This window comes from Cynocephalus volans, chromosome 7 (assembly GCF_027409185.1).
Source record: "Cynocephalus volans isolate mCynVol1 chromosome 7, mCynVol1.pri, whole genome shotgun sequence".
NCBI classification, from domain to species: domain Eukaryota; kingdom Metazoa; phylum Chordata; class Mammalia; order Dermoptera; family Cynocephalidae; genus Cynocephalus; species Cynocephalus volans.
The window spans coordinates 132,689,610-132,703,739 of NC_084466.1; the positions used below are offsets into that span (position 1 = coordinate 132,689,610).

At 53.6% G+C, this 14,130-nt stretch overlaps 1 protein-coding gene across 3 annotated transcripts; it reads right to left on the reverse strand.

Annotated features, from left to right (window-relative positions):
* Positions 1 to 5,336: 5,336 nt before the first annotated feature.
* POLL (DNA polymerase lambda) lies at positions 5,337 to 14,115 on the reverse strand. Of its 3 annotated transcripts, none has more exons than XM_063102128.1 (9): positions 14,079 to 14,115; positions 13,097 to 13,261; positions 11,848 to 12,142; positions 11,497 to 11,659; positions 10,788 to 11,105; positions 9,828 to 10,001; positions 9,104 to 9,232; positions 6,693 to 6,861; positions 5,337 to 6,264 (listed from the first exon to the last, which is right to left on the reverse strand). In XM_063102128.1, exons 2-9 carry the CDS (start codon positions 13,209 to 13,211, stop codon positions 5,900 to 5,902), a joined length of 1,728 nt encoding a protein of 575 aa, XP_062958198.1. In that variant the 5' UTR covers positions 13,212 to 13,261; positions 14,079 to 14,115; the 3' UTR covers positions 5,337 to 5,899. The 3 variants fall into 3 exon arrangements, with proteins under 3 accessions (XP_062958198.1, XP_062958199.1, XP_062958197.1); XM_063102129.1 differs by lacking the exon at positions 14,079 to 14,115 and adding an exon at positions 13,626 to 14,013; XM_063102127.1 differs by lacking the exon at positions 14,079 to 14,115 and having other exon boundaries at positions 13,097 to 13,605.
* Between the last annotated feature and the right edge of the window lie 15 nt (positions 14,116 to 14,130).

A 14,130-nucleotide genomic window follows, 5' to 3' on the forward strand; every position in this document is an offset into this window, starting at 1 on the left:
GTTGGCCAGCCTGGGTTCTTACCTGCGGCCCTGTGGAAGAATCTGCTTCTGTGTTCATTCTTGTTGGCAGAATTCAGTTCCTTGTGGTTGCAGGACTGAGGTCCCTGTTGCCTTGCTGGCTGTCAGTGGGGGCTGCTTGAGGAGCCTCTCTGGTCCTTCTCATGCTTCAACTCTCTCAGGCTGTTCTTTCTGCTACCAGCCAAGTGGAGAGGCTGCTCTGTCAGCCAGAGACCATGGGCACACAGACTAGGATGGGTCCATCTTGGAGCCAGCACAGGGCAAGGTGGCTTGGGGCTAGCTGGGGGTGGGGTGGGGACAAAGACCAGGTCAGGTAGGCAACCAACCCTCCCCCACCTCTCAATCTGAGTTGGCCTCCAGTCCTTCCTCCCAAATCATCCTGTCTGCCCCCAATCTCAGCCTCTGAATCTTCAAAAGGACCTTCTCAGGCCCTTCCCACCTGCCTACCCCCCAGCCTTAGCTGGGCAGGGGTAGTGGATCTCAGCATCCTGGAAACTCTGAGGGCCCCAATCACTCACCTGCCTCTACTCCCTGTACCACCATGGGTAACAGAGCCCCATTTCTCTCCCAGGCTCCCCTGCAGCCCTCCCCAGGTGCCCCTTTCAGTTCTGCAAACACACTCCCCTTCAAGGGTCCCCACCAACCAGGCTCCCACCAAGGCCCAGCAGAGGGGCTGGAAGGAGACCCTCCCCATCCATCCAGGCGTGGGAGCTGAGTAAGAGGCGGGGAAATGAATATTAATTTATCATGATTAGGCAAATCCGGCAGGGAGAGCCGATTCCGGAGGAGGCTAAAAAGATGAATTTCAGCAATAAAATTAAATAAGGACAGACGGGCAGCCTCTCCTCCCTCCCGCTTTGCTGATCTCTCTCTTTTTTGCAATTTATGAGGCCAATTATGAAGATGAGGTTGGAAGTTCCTGGAACTTCGCTAAATGCAAACGGCGGTCCCTGCTGTTCCCATCAAATTAATTAACCGCACGCTATTGATGGCCGCTCAAGGCTGACGCGGACGGCCCGCCCTGCAGCCTCCTCCATGGACACGAGGACCCAGAGTCCAGGGCTCAGCCGGGGCTTTACCACCTTCCATGGTCCCTGCCTAGCGCTACCAGGGACTTCCGGGGACCCCTCCCTGCCTCCAGCCCATGGGCCCTGCCTGGGCCTTGACCACACAGGGGCCTGCACAGAGAGGCCTAGACAGACAGGCACACAAGGACACATGCTCAGGGCTGTGCACACACGTACTCAGATACAAAATTATGAACACGCAGCACAAAAACACTGGGCCCAGGAATGTCCATTAGGCACACAACGATCACGCAGTCAAACACAGACACATATACCCAGGGCACCTGCACATGTACAGTGACAGATGAGCTGAGGGGACTAGAACCACATGGCCGAGGGCATCTCAGTAAGGGAAGCGAGGCACACTGTGTCTGGGGCTGTGGGCCTGTTTGGTCAGTGCCAGGCCCAAGTCCAGCAGGGTAAAGGTGGCACTGTCGCTGTCCAGAAAGAGGTTCCACAGCCACTCAAGCAGCAAGCAGTGGCCTCCCTTGCCTGGTGTCTGTACTGTCCTACAGTGGCACCATCAAAGCTCCCACAGTCACTCAACCCTTGGGCCTCTCCTCATCTCTGGGCCTAGGGGCCTTCTTCAGGGATGTTACCTTTAGATTTTTTACTGGGGCTTGGCTTCCATGCTGACCTCCAATAAGAGGACCAGGGCTTGTTGAGCCCTTTGAGAGGACGATGGGGATGAGACCTGGCCCAGAGTCAAGCCAGTTTGGAGCAGCAGCCCTGAGGGGTCCTCAGTTCCAGAGTTCAGAAGCAGGGCTGCCCGGTAGCTTCAGAGTTCTGGAAAACTAGCTGGCTGGTGCTCAGACTGAAGGGCAGAGTGGACATAGGGCCACAGGCCTTGGGGCTGAGCCCATCCTAGTCCTGGGGCAGCTCCCGATGTGTCTGCAGAGTCAGGGTAACAGCAGGTCTCCCCAATAGCTATATCTTCCATGTGAAGTTGATCTCTGAGATGATTTGGGAGGGCTCAGAAAGGGCTCCTTTGGGGGCTCCTGTTGAAGGAGTGAAGATGGGGAGTGAGGTCAAAGTCTTCTGCAAGTTGTAGTCCTTGGTCCTGGCAAGAGGCATCTCATTCCTTTTAAAGGGGCAGGAGTTCCCTAATTCTCTTAAAGACACAGGACAAAGGGTCTGGGTTTTCCATTGCCAGCCCTTGGAAATGCAGGACAGGACCACTGGGCTTGACCACTTTGCCATGCCCACTCTAGGTGCTGGCTGGGTGGTCCCTGGCCCTGTGCCCCCACCTGCTCCCCACGAGCACCCAGAAGCCAGGAGGCAAGTTGGGCTTATCTTGCTCCCCTTTCGGAGCAATTTTATGGCCAAGACCAGTGTCATCATCCAGGCCCTGGGAAAAGATGAGGCACCCAGCTTGGCAGGTTTGGGGCAGAGCAGCCCAGAGAGGACTTGTATCTTGGCACAAAGTATCTGAGAAGATCTGAAATTAAGGGAGGCTCAGACAGAGCATGTGGTGCTGATATGACAGGGCTGGGGCTTAGGGCTTTGCCCATCACCAGACTCTCCCCTACTCCCGGCATGTGAGGCTCGCCCCCCTTCCACACACTCCCATCGCACTTCAGAGGACTTCCCCCACCTCGCAGCAGGGCCTGCTCACACCCACAGGCCCTCTGCCTACTTTGTACAGGGAGAGACCAAGACCCACACTGTCTATTGAATTTCTATTATTGCAGTAAAAATGATAAACTTAGTGGCTTAAAACAACTTATCTCACAGTTCTGGGCTTAAAAGCCGACACAGGTCTCATAGGAACAAAATATCCAGGTGTCAGCAGGACTGCATTCTTTTCTGGAGGCTCTAGAGTAGAAACTGTTTCCTGCCTTTTCCAGCTTCTAGAGCCTTCCTGCATTCCTTGGCTAGTGGCCCCTTCTCCATCTTTGAAGCCAGAAACATCATATCTCTCTGACACTTCTTCTGTAGTCATGTTTCTCTGATTGCAGCCAGGAAAGGTTCTCTGCCTTTAAGGATTCGTTTTTACATTGGGCCAACTGTATTATCCAAGATAACACCTCATTTCAAAATGCTTAACTTTAATCACATCTGCCAAGTTCCTTTAGCCAAGTAAAATAACATATTCATAGGTTCCAGGGATTAGGACATGGACATCTTTGGGGGACCATTATTCTGCCTACTACTGGTGTGGCCCAGGACAACCCTGGCTCAGGGATAGAGTGAAGAGGGACTAGGCTGGGGCAGAAGGCAGGCTTATGGGGTCCTTCTCTTTCTCCTCAGGACCAGGTGGTGATTGGGTGGTGGGTGTGTGGAGTGCTGTTGCTGGACAGGATCTCAGTCCCCATTAGGGCTCTGGAATTCAGTCTCCCTTACTGGCAGGATGGGGGACTGGTCTGAAAGCCTGAACCAGGTCCAGGCTCTGCAGTGACTAGGGAAACCCCCAGCACTCACATTCCTTGCTTAGTCTGGACTCAGGGAACCACCTCTTCCCCCAAACTGGGCAGCCTTTCTCAAGACACAAAAATCCCTTCAATGGCTCCTTTGTCTCAGTGGCTTTTCTTCTGGGCTCCTGTGTCAGACCGAGCAGCCAAGAAGATATCACCCCCAGGATGGGCCTTTGGAGGGTTGGACACTCTCCCTCTTCAGCCCATGATTTCCTGTTGCCCTTGCCAGGCTTGGGGACCAGGAGTCTATATGGCTTGAAGTTGGTCCCCGAATTCTGAGTCTCCTGGAGGAAGGGATTAAGGCAAATAGGGAGGGGAATCAGACCCCTGATTTCAGACAAAGAAGAGGTCAGCACTATCTCTCCCTGTGGTTCTGGGAAGGGTCTGTGTGAGGAAGGGGCCAATTACCCCATGACCCACTGCCCACTGGTTCCCTCTGCTCCTCGCCCTGGAGGCCTGTTCCTTGGGCCTGGAGCAGGCTGGGGCACCAAAGTGGGAAGCAAAAGGAGAGAAGCAACTCCTATATTTGGATCCAGACACCCCAGTCTGTGGGCTTCTGCCAACTCTGATCCTTGCTGGGGACAGTGGCAGGCACTAAGGGGCCAGTCCAGAGTAGGACTAGCAGAGCTCATAAGGAGGGGCCAAAAGCAGCCCTAACACCTGGGGGGCCCAGGGATTTCCCCAGCCCCTCCTGTCTACCTCAGGCCCACCGCAGCTCTTGGCAGCCACGCCTCCCTGAGAGTAGCAGCTCTGGGTGGGAGAGGCTTGCCCCTCACAAAGGCTTCTGGGCCTCTGATGTGGCCAACGTCTCGGGTTGACACTGAACTGTGGAAGGGCCCTCCAGGCCCCAGGGATTCTGGTTTCTTCCCCAACATGACTCATGCAGCCAAGGCCCCACGGCTTGGACTTCAGGGGGTCTGAATTTGAGGTGGAGGGCCCACTCTCAGATACTGGGATCCCATAATTGAGACCAGGCAGACAAAGGCCAGCTCTGGGACACTCTGCAAGTTACTGCCAGAGACCCAGGACTCGACACACACACACACCCACCTCAGACCCAACACACTTGAAGTTGCAGCCCATGTCTGGGGCCTAAAATCCCCTCATGCCCCGCCTCAACACCTCCCACGTCTGGGGCCTCTCCAGGCTCCTTGCTGCTCCTCCAATCCAGCCTCCTTCTCCCACCCCTGTATCTGTTACTCCTCATCCTTGGGATGCCCAAATTTTCTAGCATACTCCCCCTCCCCCACCGATCCTCTGCCCTGCAAGGCCCAGCCTCAGGAAACCATCCTGAGCCCACTAGCAGGACTTGCTCCTTTCTGCTCTATCAAACTAAGCCCTGAGGCTCGACTGGCAACCCCCTACCAACCCAGCCTTCTCCTGAGTCCCAGCACCCAGCATCCTCCCTAAAGCTGGTCCTTACTCGTCCCCAGACAGAGCCTGCAAACCCCTCTCAAACAGGCTATTTCCCTCTCTTCCTCCAGGCAGCCTTCCCTGACTGCCCCTACCTGTCAGCAGTGCTCAGATCACCATTTAGTTGCTCCTCTTTCCTATGAGCCTCATCATCTTTGTTTGTGTCCCCCAATAGCCTGGTCTATGACAAAACCCACAGGAGACACTGATGGGTGGATAGAAAGGTGCTCCTCATGCTGACTCCATGATTCTCTCTTTTAACAGCCACCCCTGCCCCCATTTGGAGTTCAGGAGCTCACGGGCCAGGCCTGCCTGGAGGGCAGTTAATGCAGCCTTTCTGCCTTGCCCCCCAATTCCCTTCCCATCCCACCCCTCCCTGGGTGGAAGAAGGCACACAGGGCTGCAGACCTCATCACACCAGGCATGTTGAAGGGCAAATGCGCTTTAATGGACCCCTGGGCCTTCAAATGCTCTCCATGCTGAGCCTGGGATGCCCTCTTCCCAGCTGCACAGGAAGTGGGGTGGGTGGAGGGAACACATGTGGACTGGCTCTTCCTCCTGCTCCAAAGGGTCTTGGATGATGCTGAGACCGCAGCTGCTTTTCCTCTCTCCCTGCAGCTAATCTCCCACCCCAGCAACTAGACTTTTCTCAGGGTGGGAAGGGAGATGCCTGGGCCTTTGGTACAGGAAGCTGACTTCAAATCAGCCACCCATTCCTGTCTAAAATGGGTAAGAGGCTATGTGCAAAACTCTGCCAGCGGCAGTGGTGAGATAGGAGGGATAGTAGCCTGGTCTTGTCTGGGAGAGAACTGGGCAGACCCTGGGAGCCAGGCTGGCTCTTTCGCTCAGGCCCATAGCCTCCAGCTCGGGCTCACTGAAGACAGCTGGTGGTTGAGGCAGTGAGGCTGGGTCAGCTGAGGCACAGGGGAGTGCCAGATGGATAGGTGGGCGGCCAGACCAGCTCGGCACCCCTCCCTGCAGCATGGGTCACCAGTCCCGCTCGGCTGGTTCTCGGTAGGGTAGGCCTAAGAGCCTGAAGACATCCTTCTCAGTGGGAGTGGGCAGCACTCGGCCAGGCCCCACCTTGATGCCTTGGCTGTTCCGGACCACAGCTGTGGTGAGGGCACGCTCTGACAAGCTCATGCCCTTGGTCTTGGCCAGAGCCCGCATGGACCGGTTGAAGTGGGCAGAGCCGGTGAAGTAGAGCAGGGCACAGGCAAACTCGCTGTAGGGCACAACGATGATGTCCAATCGCCGGTGGCGCGACCCCGGACCCAGGAGCTGACACACACCCAGGTACTTCTGTTGCTGGCCATTCTCCTCCTGGCTCACCAAGTCATCTGTGAGGAAGCCTGGTCCAACACAGAAGGACCGATGGGAAGTCAGAGAGCCAGACCCAGCACCAACCCACCCTCCCAGGTCTCTCCTAATCTGGGTTCTCTGCTCCCAGCTTGCCCTTTCAGTTGCTGTGTGACCCCTCTCTGGGCCCATCTCCTTATCACTAAAACATGGAGAGCAATTCTTCCCCATTTCCCGAGTATCACAGAAAGATCAGATGAAACACTCGACCTGCAGATATTAAGCACCTCCGTGCAGGTGTCAGGGAAGTGGTTCATCTCTCCCTTGAAAGGACTCTGGCCACAAGACAGAGTTGGCATTCTTACAAAGCACCTTTCCAGTGCTTCCTGCCTAGAGAGGGCAACTTTAAGGCTCTCCCTCCTTGAGGCCCCCAGCCCTGTCCTGCCCTGTCAATCTGCTCACCCAGAGATAGAGCTTATACCTTGCTGCCGGAGGCTGTTGAGGAGGCGACTGAAGATGCGCTGGTGGGAGCGGCCATCCGGGTGAGTGATGAGCACGTCCACATCACCGCAGGTTGCCTTCCCCCGCCGGTACGAACCACATGCCACACACAGCAGCCCAGGGCTTAAGTCCTGGGCTGCTTCCCGGACCTGGGAAAGAGCAGCAAGGGGCTATGGGCCTCTAGCTCTGTGGGGAGCTCCTCTCCGATGCAGTGTGAGGGCCTTCCCTGACCCAGGGGCCCACACTCCCAGCTTATGCCTCAAGGCAGGCCCCAGGCGCCTGCTGCCAGCCTGAGGGAATCTACCCCGAGGAGCTGTTCTCCAGCTTCACTAGGACAGAAGAAACAGCCCACATGGCAGGTAGCAAACCTGAGGAGAGACAGGAGATGCTCACTCAGCTTCTGAAGAGAACTTGCCCTCTAGAGCTCTTTAAGAGCAAAGAGACACATTTTCTCTTTGCTCCTGCCCCAATCCACGCCTGTGAAACTCCACTTAGGAGTTTCCATGTGCCTGGAAGCCCTCAGCCAGGTCTCCATAGCCCCATGTAACTATGGATTTGGAGCTAAAGGCAGTGTGTGAGTTGGGGCTTCAGGCCTGAGCAGGTGGCTGGCAGCGTGCCCTGGGCCCAGGCCTGGGAGAAAAAAACACAGAAATATAACTGCACCTGTGGGAAAGGAAAGGATGCAAAGAGGGGGGCAATTCTGAGCCAATACCCAGTCTTTCTTGGTGGGGAGGGAGCTAAGACAGAGGGGACTGTCAGCTGAAGGATCATCCCTCACTGAGGGGAAATAAACCTATTAGCCTCCACCCCAGAGACACTGAGGCCTTTGATATGTAGATGGCCTCCCACCTCCTCCCCAGGACACTGAGATTTCTAGGCCCTGGATACCCTCAGCCAGGACACCTCAATTCTCCTGACAGGCAGCTCTGTTAATCCCCTCATTCCCTTCTTGAGCCTCCCAAGAGAATGGGAGGAGGAGGTCCAGGTGAGTAATCCCATCAAAACTGGTAAGGCTGGAGCCCTTAAACGGGGGCCACAGGAGGCCAGGTGGGAAGCCTCTTCTGTTCCAGTGGGCTGGGGCATTCTCTGTGTCTGGATACCGTGGCTGAGTAACGTTGTGATCACTAGCATCAAGGCCTGGTGATGGGTGGACAAAGTGGCCTGTCCATCCATCCTGTGCCGGCCTCATACCCAGGGCCTGGAGTTGAGCTGGAGGCTGATTTCAACTAGGTTGGGCCAGAGTCACCATGGAGTCCCACCTTATCAGAATCCTTGAGCAAAGTAAGCAAGCCCTGCTCATGACCCGCAGCAGCTAATCCTAATGCCACACCCGGCCCTAAATGTACTTAAGGAGACCCAAGTCTTTTGCAGAAGATCCAGACTCATTCTTGGGCCTGACTAGAAGACCCCCTCCCACAAAGACAACCCCTACCTTTAAGGAGCCCTCCTTATGGAGAGCGGGAATGTATTTTATCTTCCACTTCCCTACTATAAGCCCAGCTCTGATGATGAAACCAGTGATGGGGTTAGAGGCCTAATCTCTAACCCAACTGTAAACCAAACCCTAATCTGGGCCAGAACTTATTTCTTAGGCAACTACAAATCTTAAATCAAAAGCAACCAACACTGGGCCAGCTGGTTAGCTCAGCTGGTTAGAGCACAGTGTTATAACACCAAGTCAAGGGTTCGGATTCCCATACCCATCAGCTGCTTTAAAATGAAAAGAAAAAAAAAAAGCAACCAACACTAAGAAAAACCTGCTCCTGAGGCCTAACCTTAACTCAATCCTGATCAAGCTTTCTTCCAACCCCAGTCCTGATCTTACTGGCACTGTGCTCTCATACCAACTCTAACCCAAACCCTGAACCAGCTTTGAGTGGGCTTCAGAAGGTCCACACAACTCGAGAGAGATATAAAACTGCACATTTATGCATTTTGCGGGGAAAGAGACCATAGTTTTTATCAGGTTCTTAAAGAAGGTTGTGAATCAAAAACACATTAAGAACCCCTGCCCTGACCCACCCTAACTAATCTAGCCCAATTCAAACTCCAATATCCTTAAGTAATTCAGACCATACTCCGCCTCTAATCTAGCCCTAACATTAAGCCAGTCCTAATGCTATTCTAACACCTAATCCAATCTGAACTCTACCTGACCACTGAGAACTCTAATCCAGAAAGCTGGTGTTGCAGCTTTTCCTCCTAAAGCCACCCAACCCCTTCCCTGGGCCTATGGCTTTGGTCTCAGCTTGTTCTTTCCCAAACCTCTGGTGACCCACAGCTTCCTCTGCCTGCTGGGCTCCCCAGGTAAGGGATCAGGGGTTCCTGGCTTTGAGCCAGACCCTCAGAGCAGGTCTTAGCTCTCTTCACTGCCCTGGGACACCTGCTTACTGTCTGCTCGATCTCTGTAGCCTCTTCCCTAGGCATGCGTTCCAGAAAGTCATCATAATACTTCAGGCCGATGGCCTGCTGGGTAGTCAGGGAGGCCTGACTGCGGATGTCTTCCAGACTTCGGAAGCCCTGGAAAAAAGCAGCCAGATGGGGAGGCTATGAGGATCCAGGACCAGTGAAGAGGTATGAATGAGCACACACATAAGCGTCATTACCCCAGACTCTAGGGGAGACCTGAGGCAGGACCAACCCCAGGGGTGGTTTGGTCTGTACTCAGTGGAACGAAGGAAAGGAGGGGGCATGGAAGACATGCCACAATCCAGCCCTTGTACAATCCTAAAATAGTGGCTTATGATCCCAGGAGTCTGGGGATAGGTCTGGGCATCTTCATTGTTACCAAGATCCCTAGCTGATTCTGGGCACAGCCAAGTTTGGGAACTACTGCTCTGCACATGCAGCACCAAGGCCTGGTCTCCTCAGGAAGACCCTTGCTGATCTGGGGGACAGAAAACCATAGTTCTTGTCCCTGCCTCCATCTCAAGGATACCAAGCAACAGGGCTGTTCTGGGAGCTGGGAGAGAGGTATATGTGTGCCCTGGTCCCCTTGAAAAGTGGTTTGCCTATAGTCAGGGTCCATTCTCATCAGAGCACAGGGTAAGAGAACTGCGGGGCAGGAGCTCTGAAACACAGCAAAACTGAAGTGGGATCTGGGCCAGGGTGTGACCTGATGGTACCACATCTGGGCAGTCTTGGTCCCAGCACCCCAAATGTTGGAGAAGAGTTCCAAAACAGGCACACTCTCGCTGATATGATCCAGCTTCCGCAGATGCCCGCTCTCCAGAATCTCTATGATCTTCTCGGCCATCCGCTTCCCAATCCCTGGGATGCTGCAGGCCTCCTAGAGGAGGAGAAGGCATAGGCAAGAAATAATAGTGAGAAGAAGGGCAGGGTAGAACCAGCAGTAGGGAAGCTGACTTCTTCAGCAGATGTCTGAGTAAAAGCCAGCCTGGCAGGATGGTAACTAAACGGCTGTGTGAAGCTCAGGCACAGTTGAAGATGACAAGTTTGGATGAAATGGGGGCTGGGTAATTTATCTTCTGGTTCCTAGAGGGATGGAGACCAGCAATAAGAAGTAGGGAACAATGAGGACACTAGTCACTGTCACCATCACCCTCACCATCATCATCATCGCAACAGTGAGATCTCACATCTACTGAGGGCTTGTGTATATCAGGGCCTGTGCTACAGGGACCATCGCATTTCATTTTCATAAGAACACTGTGAACGGGTTACTATTATTAGTCCTTTTTTACTGATGAGAAAACTGATGCTCAGAGAGTTTAAGTAACTTGCCTAGAGTCACACACTTAAGTGCATGGTGGGAACCAGAATTCAAACCCTGGTCTGTTGGGCTCCAGAGTCTAAACTTCCTTTAAAGAAAAGTTTTTATCATGTAAAAAATTCAAAAGTAGAGAGAACAGTATCACGAACTCCCAAGTATCTACCGACCACCCAGCTTCAACAATTATTGAGATTTTGTCAATCTGCTTTCATCAATCTCCAATTTTTTTTCTTTTATGCAAATCCCAGACATCTTAAATTCTTAACTACTATACCTGATCCCCATGGGTGACTAGTGCCTCCACTAACCCCTGCCCTCCCAACCACACTAGCCTCAAGGTACCTTGTAGGAGGTGACAGGCTTGTGGAAGCTCTTGAGGGCATTGATGGCCTTAGCATAGCCCAGGGCCCTCCACTTGTCTCCCTGAACACCGTAGGCTTTGGCCAGCACTTCCAGCTTCTCTGTGATGTGGGAGTTGTGGTTGGTCACCTTCTGGCTCGAAGGCTGTGCACAGACCCACTTATCCAGTCCTTCAGGAGCTGGGCTAGGCTCATAGTCTCCATCAAGGCAGGTGGGGTAGTGGCCACTGATCAGGGCTTCCAGATCAGCTGCACTAACCCGGGTCTCTTCCCCATCACTGGTTTCATCATCAGAGGTGGTCTTGTCGTAGGGAAGAAGAAACAATAAATTCTTGCTCTCCATGAGGAGGGCTTCTTGAAGGTGGGGGTTGTCTATAGGGATGGGAGTCTCCTAATCAGACCCAAGAGTGAGGCTGGGTCTTCTGTATCAGATTTGGGTCTCCTTAAATATGGGGCCATGTTCCACTTGGCTTCTCCTAGTGCTCAGCTCTAAGATCCCCACTGGTATGGGGTAGATAAGGCCTAGGTGAATATAGGGTGATGGGTGTTAGGAAGAGCTAAATGACTTCACAATAAAGACAGCCCTCCTTTCTCAGGGGACTGGGACTTTCTGAACAACCAGCAGGTCCTCTCTATTTCTATGATCTGGTTCCCAGGGGAAAGGGAGCTATGGGGGCGGGGAGGCTCCTGACCTGGGCTTGGGTACTTGATGCCTCTTCTGCTCTTTGGGGAGGAGATACAGGTTTGGTGGGAGAAGGGGGAGGAGAGAGGGCAGTCCCAAGCAGGGCCTTGTGGGTGCCAGGAGGAGTAGAAGAGTCTTGGTCCATTTCGCTAGGCTGTGGTGGGTCCAAGTACCTGTGGGGATGGTGATAGGAGGTTAAGACAACAAAGGCCTCACCCCATCTCTACCCCAATACTTCTCTGCTTTGAAACCTTAGTTTCTCAATGTGTCCAGTTAAGAAAATGATGGTTACTTTTAACAACAAGGAGAAAGCTCAAGATGCTGCCAGAAAACATTTGAGAAAAGACTAGGACCTGCCCACCTGTTAGGGATGAAGATGCTGAATCCAGCTGTATCCATTAGCCTTCTCTTCTGCAGGCACAAGCTCAGCCAGGCTGACTTCACCAGCTGAGCACCCACAGGGAGCCGGGGCCGTCTAAGGAGGCGGAGGGCCCGCTCACAATCTATGCCTTCATCCACCACAATGTGAGTGACACCTGGGGCCTGGGCAGAGCATATCTGGCCACCATGCTGGACAATCTGCTTCTCAAACAGTTCTGCCCGCGCTCGTCCAATGCCAGTGGGCACAATGTGGGCTCGCAGAGAGTTCAGCCACTCTGTGGAGGGGACAGCCAGATGTTTATTGTTATAACTTTCAGATATGATCTGAATGAACCACTTATAGTACCCTCCTGCCATAACAATCATTTTTCTTCCATCCACACAGCTGCCTTTTAGGGATTCTACCATAAGCATACAGCAAATTTCCTCATGGCCACCACTAGAACATAAGGGGCAAGGATTTTTATATGTCCTGTTTCCTGGTGTAACCTAGAACAGTGTCTGACACATTGTAAGTAACTTATAAATATCTGTTAAATGAATGCCTCCTCCCTCTCTGTTTTTGTTTTTTAAAAAGGATGACCAGTAAGCGGATCTTAACCCTTGACTTGGTGCTGTCAGCACCATGCTCACCCAGTGAGCTAACCAGCCATCCCTATATGTGATCTGAACCCGTGGCCTTGGTGTTATCAGCACCACACTCTCCCGAGTGAGCCACGGGACGGACCCCCTCTCTGCTCTGAATCACTTTATCACTTATTCTTTAAACAAAGTACAAATGTTTCCTGCCATCACATGTTTCTTGCCCTCACAGTCTAGGAGACCTTATTCCTCCCATCCCTCCATCCCCACCCCCAAAAGCCTCTGCCACCTATATGTCAATTTGGCTGCAAAACAAGCCTGGGGATGCAAGGGGGATTTCTGTCCTGCCCTTCCCTCATCCCATCCACTGGGTACAGCCTCCTGGAGAGCAAAGGATTCTGGTCATTTCCTGAGGGACCAGGAAGTATTTTCTGATTGATGGGGGTTCTTGGAGTGGGGAAGAAGAAAATGCAGCAAGTGACCTGTCAAAGACAGGAGACCAAGCCTAATACAAGGCAGGCAAACAGACCTGCAGGCCCTGGACAGGCAGAGTGAGCTCCAATATCTGATTCTGGACATGAACAATGTAGGGCTGAACAACACCATGGGTTCAAGCACATGAAGGTTCTGAGAATGGGTTGGCTCACCTCCTGCTTCTTCTCCTGCTTCCCTCTTGGGAATCTTTGCAAGTGCTTTTGATGATGGATTGGCAAGAATTTTCTTCCGCTTGGGAAATGCCTTCAAGATGCCTCTGGGGTCCATTGAAGTATGGCTCGATCCTGGCCTTTCTGTTTGAGAACTGGTCAGAGCAGCTGTCATGTGGAAATCCAGAATTGAAGCTCCCCAGCCCCTTTGCCTATGGAGGCAGGGTCTCTATGGATTAGGCCTTGGCGGCGGCAGCCAGTTCCCAGAGGTCTCACAAAACTCAGTTAAACTTCAGTGGTTTAGCCTAGTTCTAACTCACCAGCCTTCCAAAGTTAGAGTATTAGGGAAATGAAGGTAATACTGGGACTACTGGGGGGCCTTTTGAGGGGAAGGACACGATATCTTTTCCTAAAGGGATTGCTCTAGGGATTCAGGGCAGTGTCTGTCCCTGCTGCGTCCCACCTCCAAAGGGCTTGATCAAAAGGGGATGCTAGGCTAGGAAATGGAGATACATATTTAGGAAGGTCTTACCTTCCCAAAAGGACTGGAGACTGGGGGAAACCTGCGCGTAAACCCCGTATAACCTTTCTCTACCTCCAATACAGACTCGCAGGGGAAAACCTGGGAACGGGGGACGGGAGCAGTGGGAAAGCCCTGCACCTGCTTCGGTCCCGGGCCTCTCGGCCTGGGCGTGCTCAGCCCCGCGGCTGCGGGGAGATGGAGCAAGGCCGCAGCAGGTGTGCAGCACCCTCCAGGACTGGGGGAGTTTGGGCCACACAGCTGGGGGTGGAGAAGGCAGGTGTGGTGCACCCGCCGCGGGCGCAGCTGTTGCGGGCCACGGACGCCCAGCTGGGGGCTGGAGGAGAGATCGAGTGCCCGTCCCGGCCCTAAGAGCCCCTCCCCACCCTCCAGATGCGGTCCCTCGGTGGGGTCAACAACTGGCAGACCTGGCCACCCGGGAGTGGGCAGGAGTAACCTACTTACCGGGGGAGCCAATGAAAGCGGACGAACGAGGTGGGGGTGGGGGGAGGAAGGG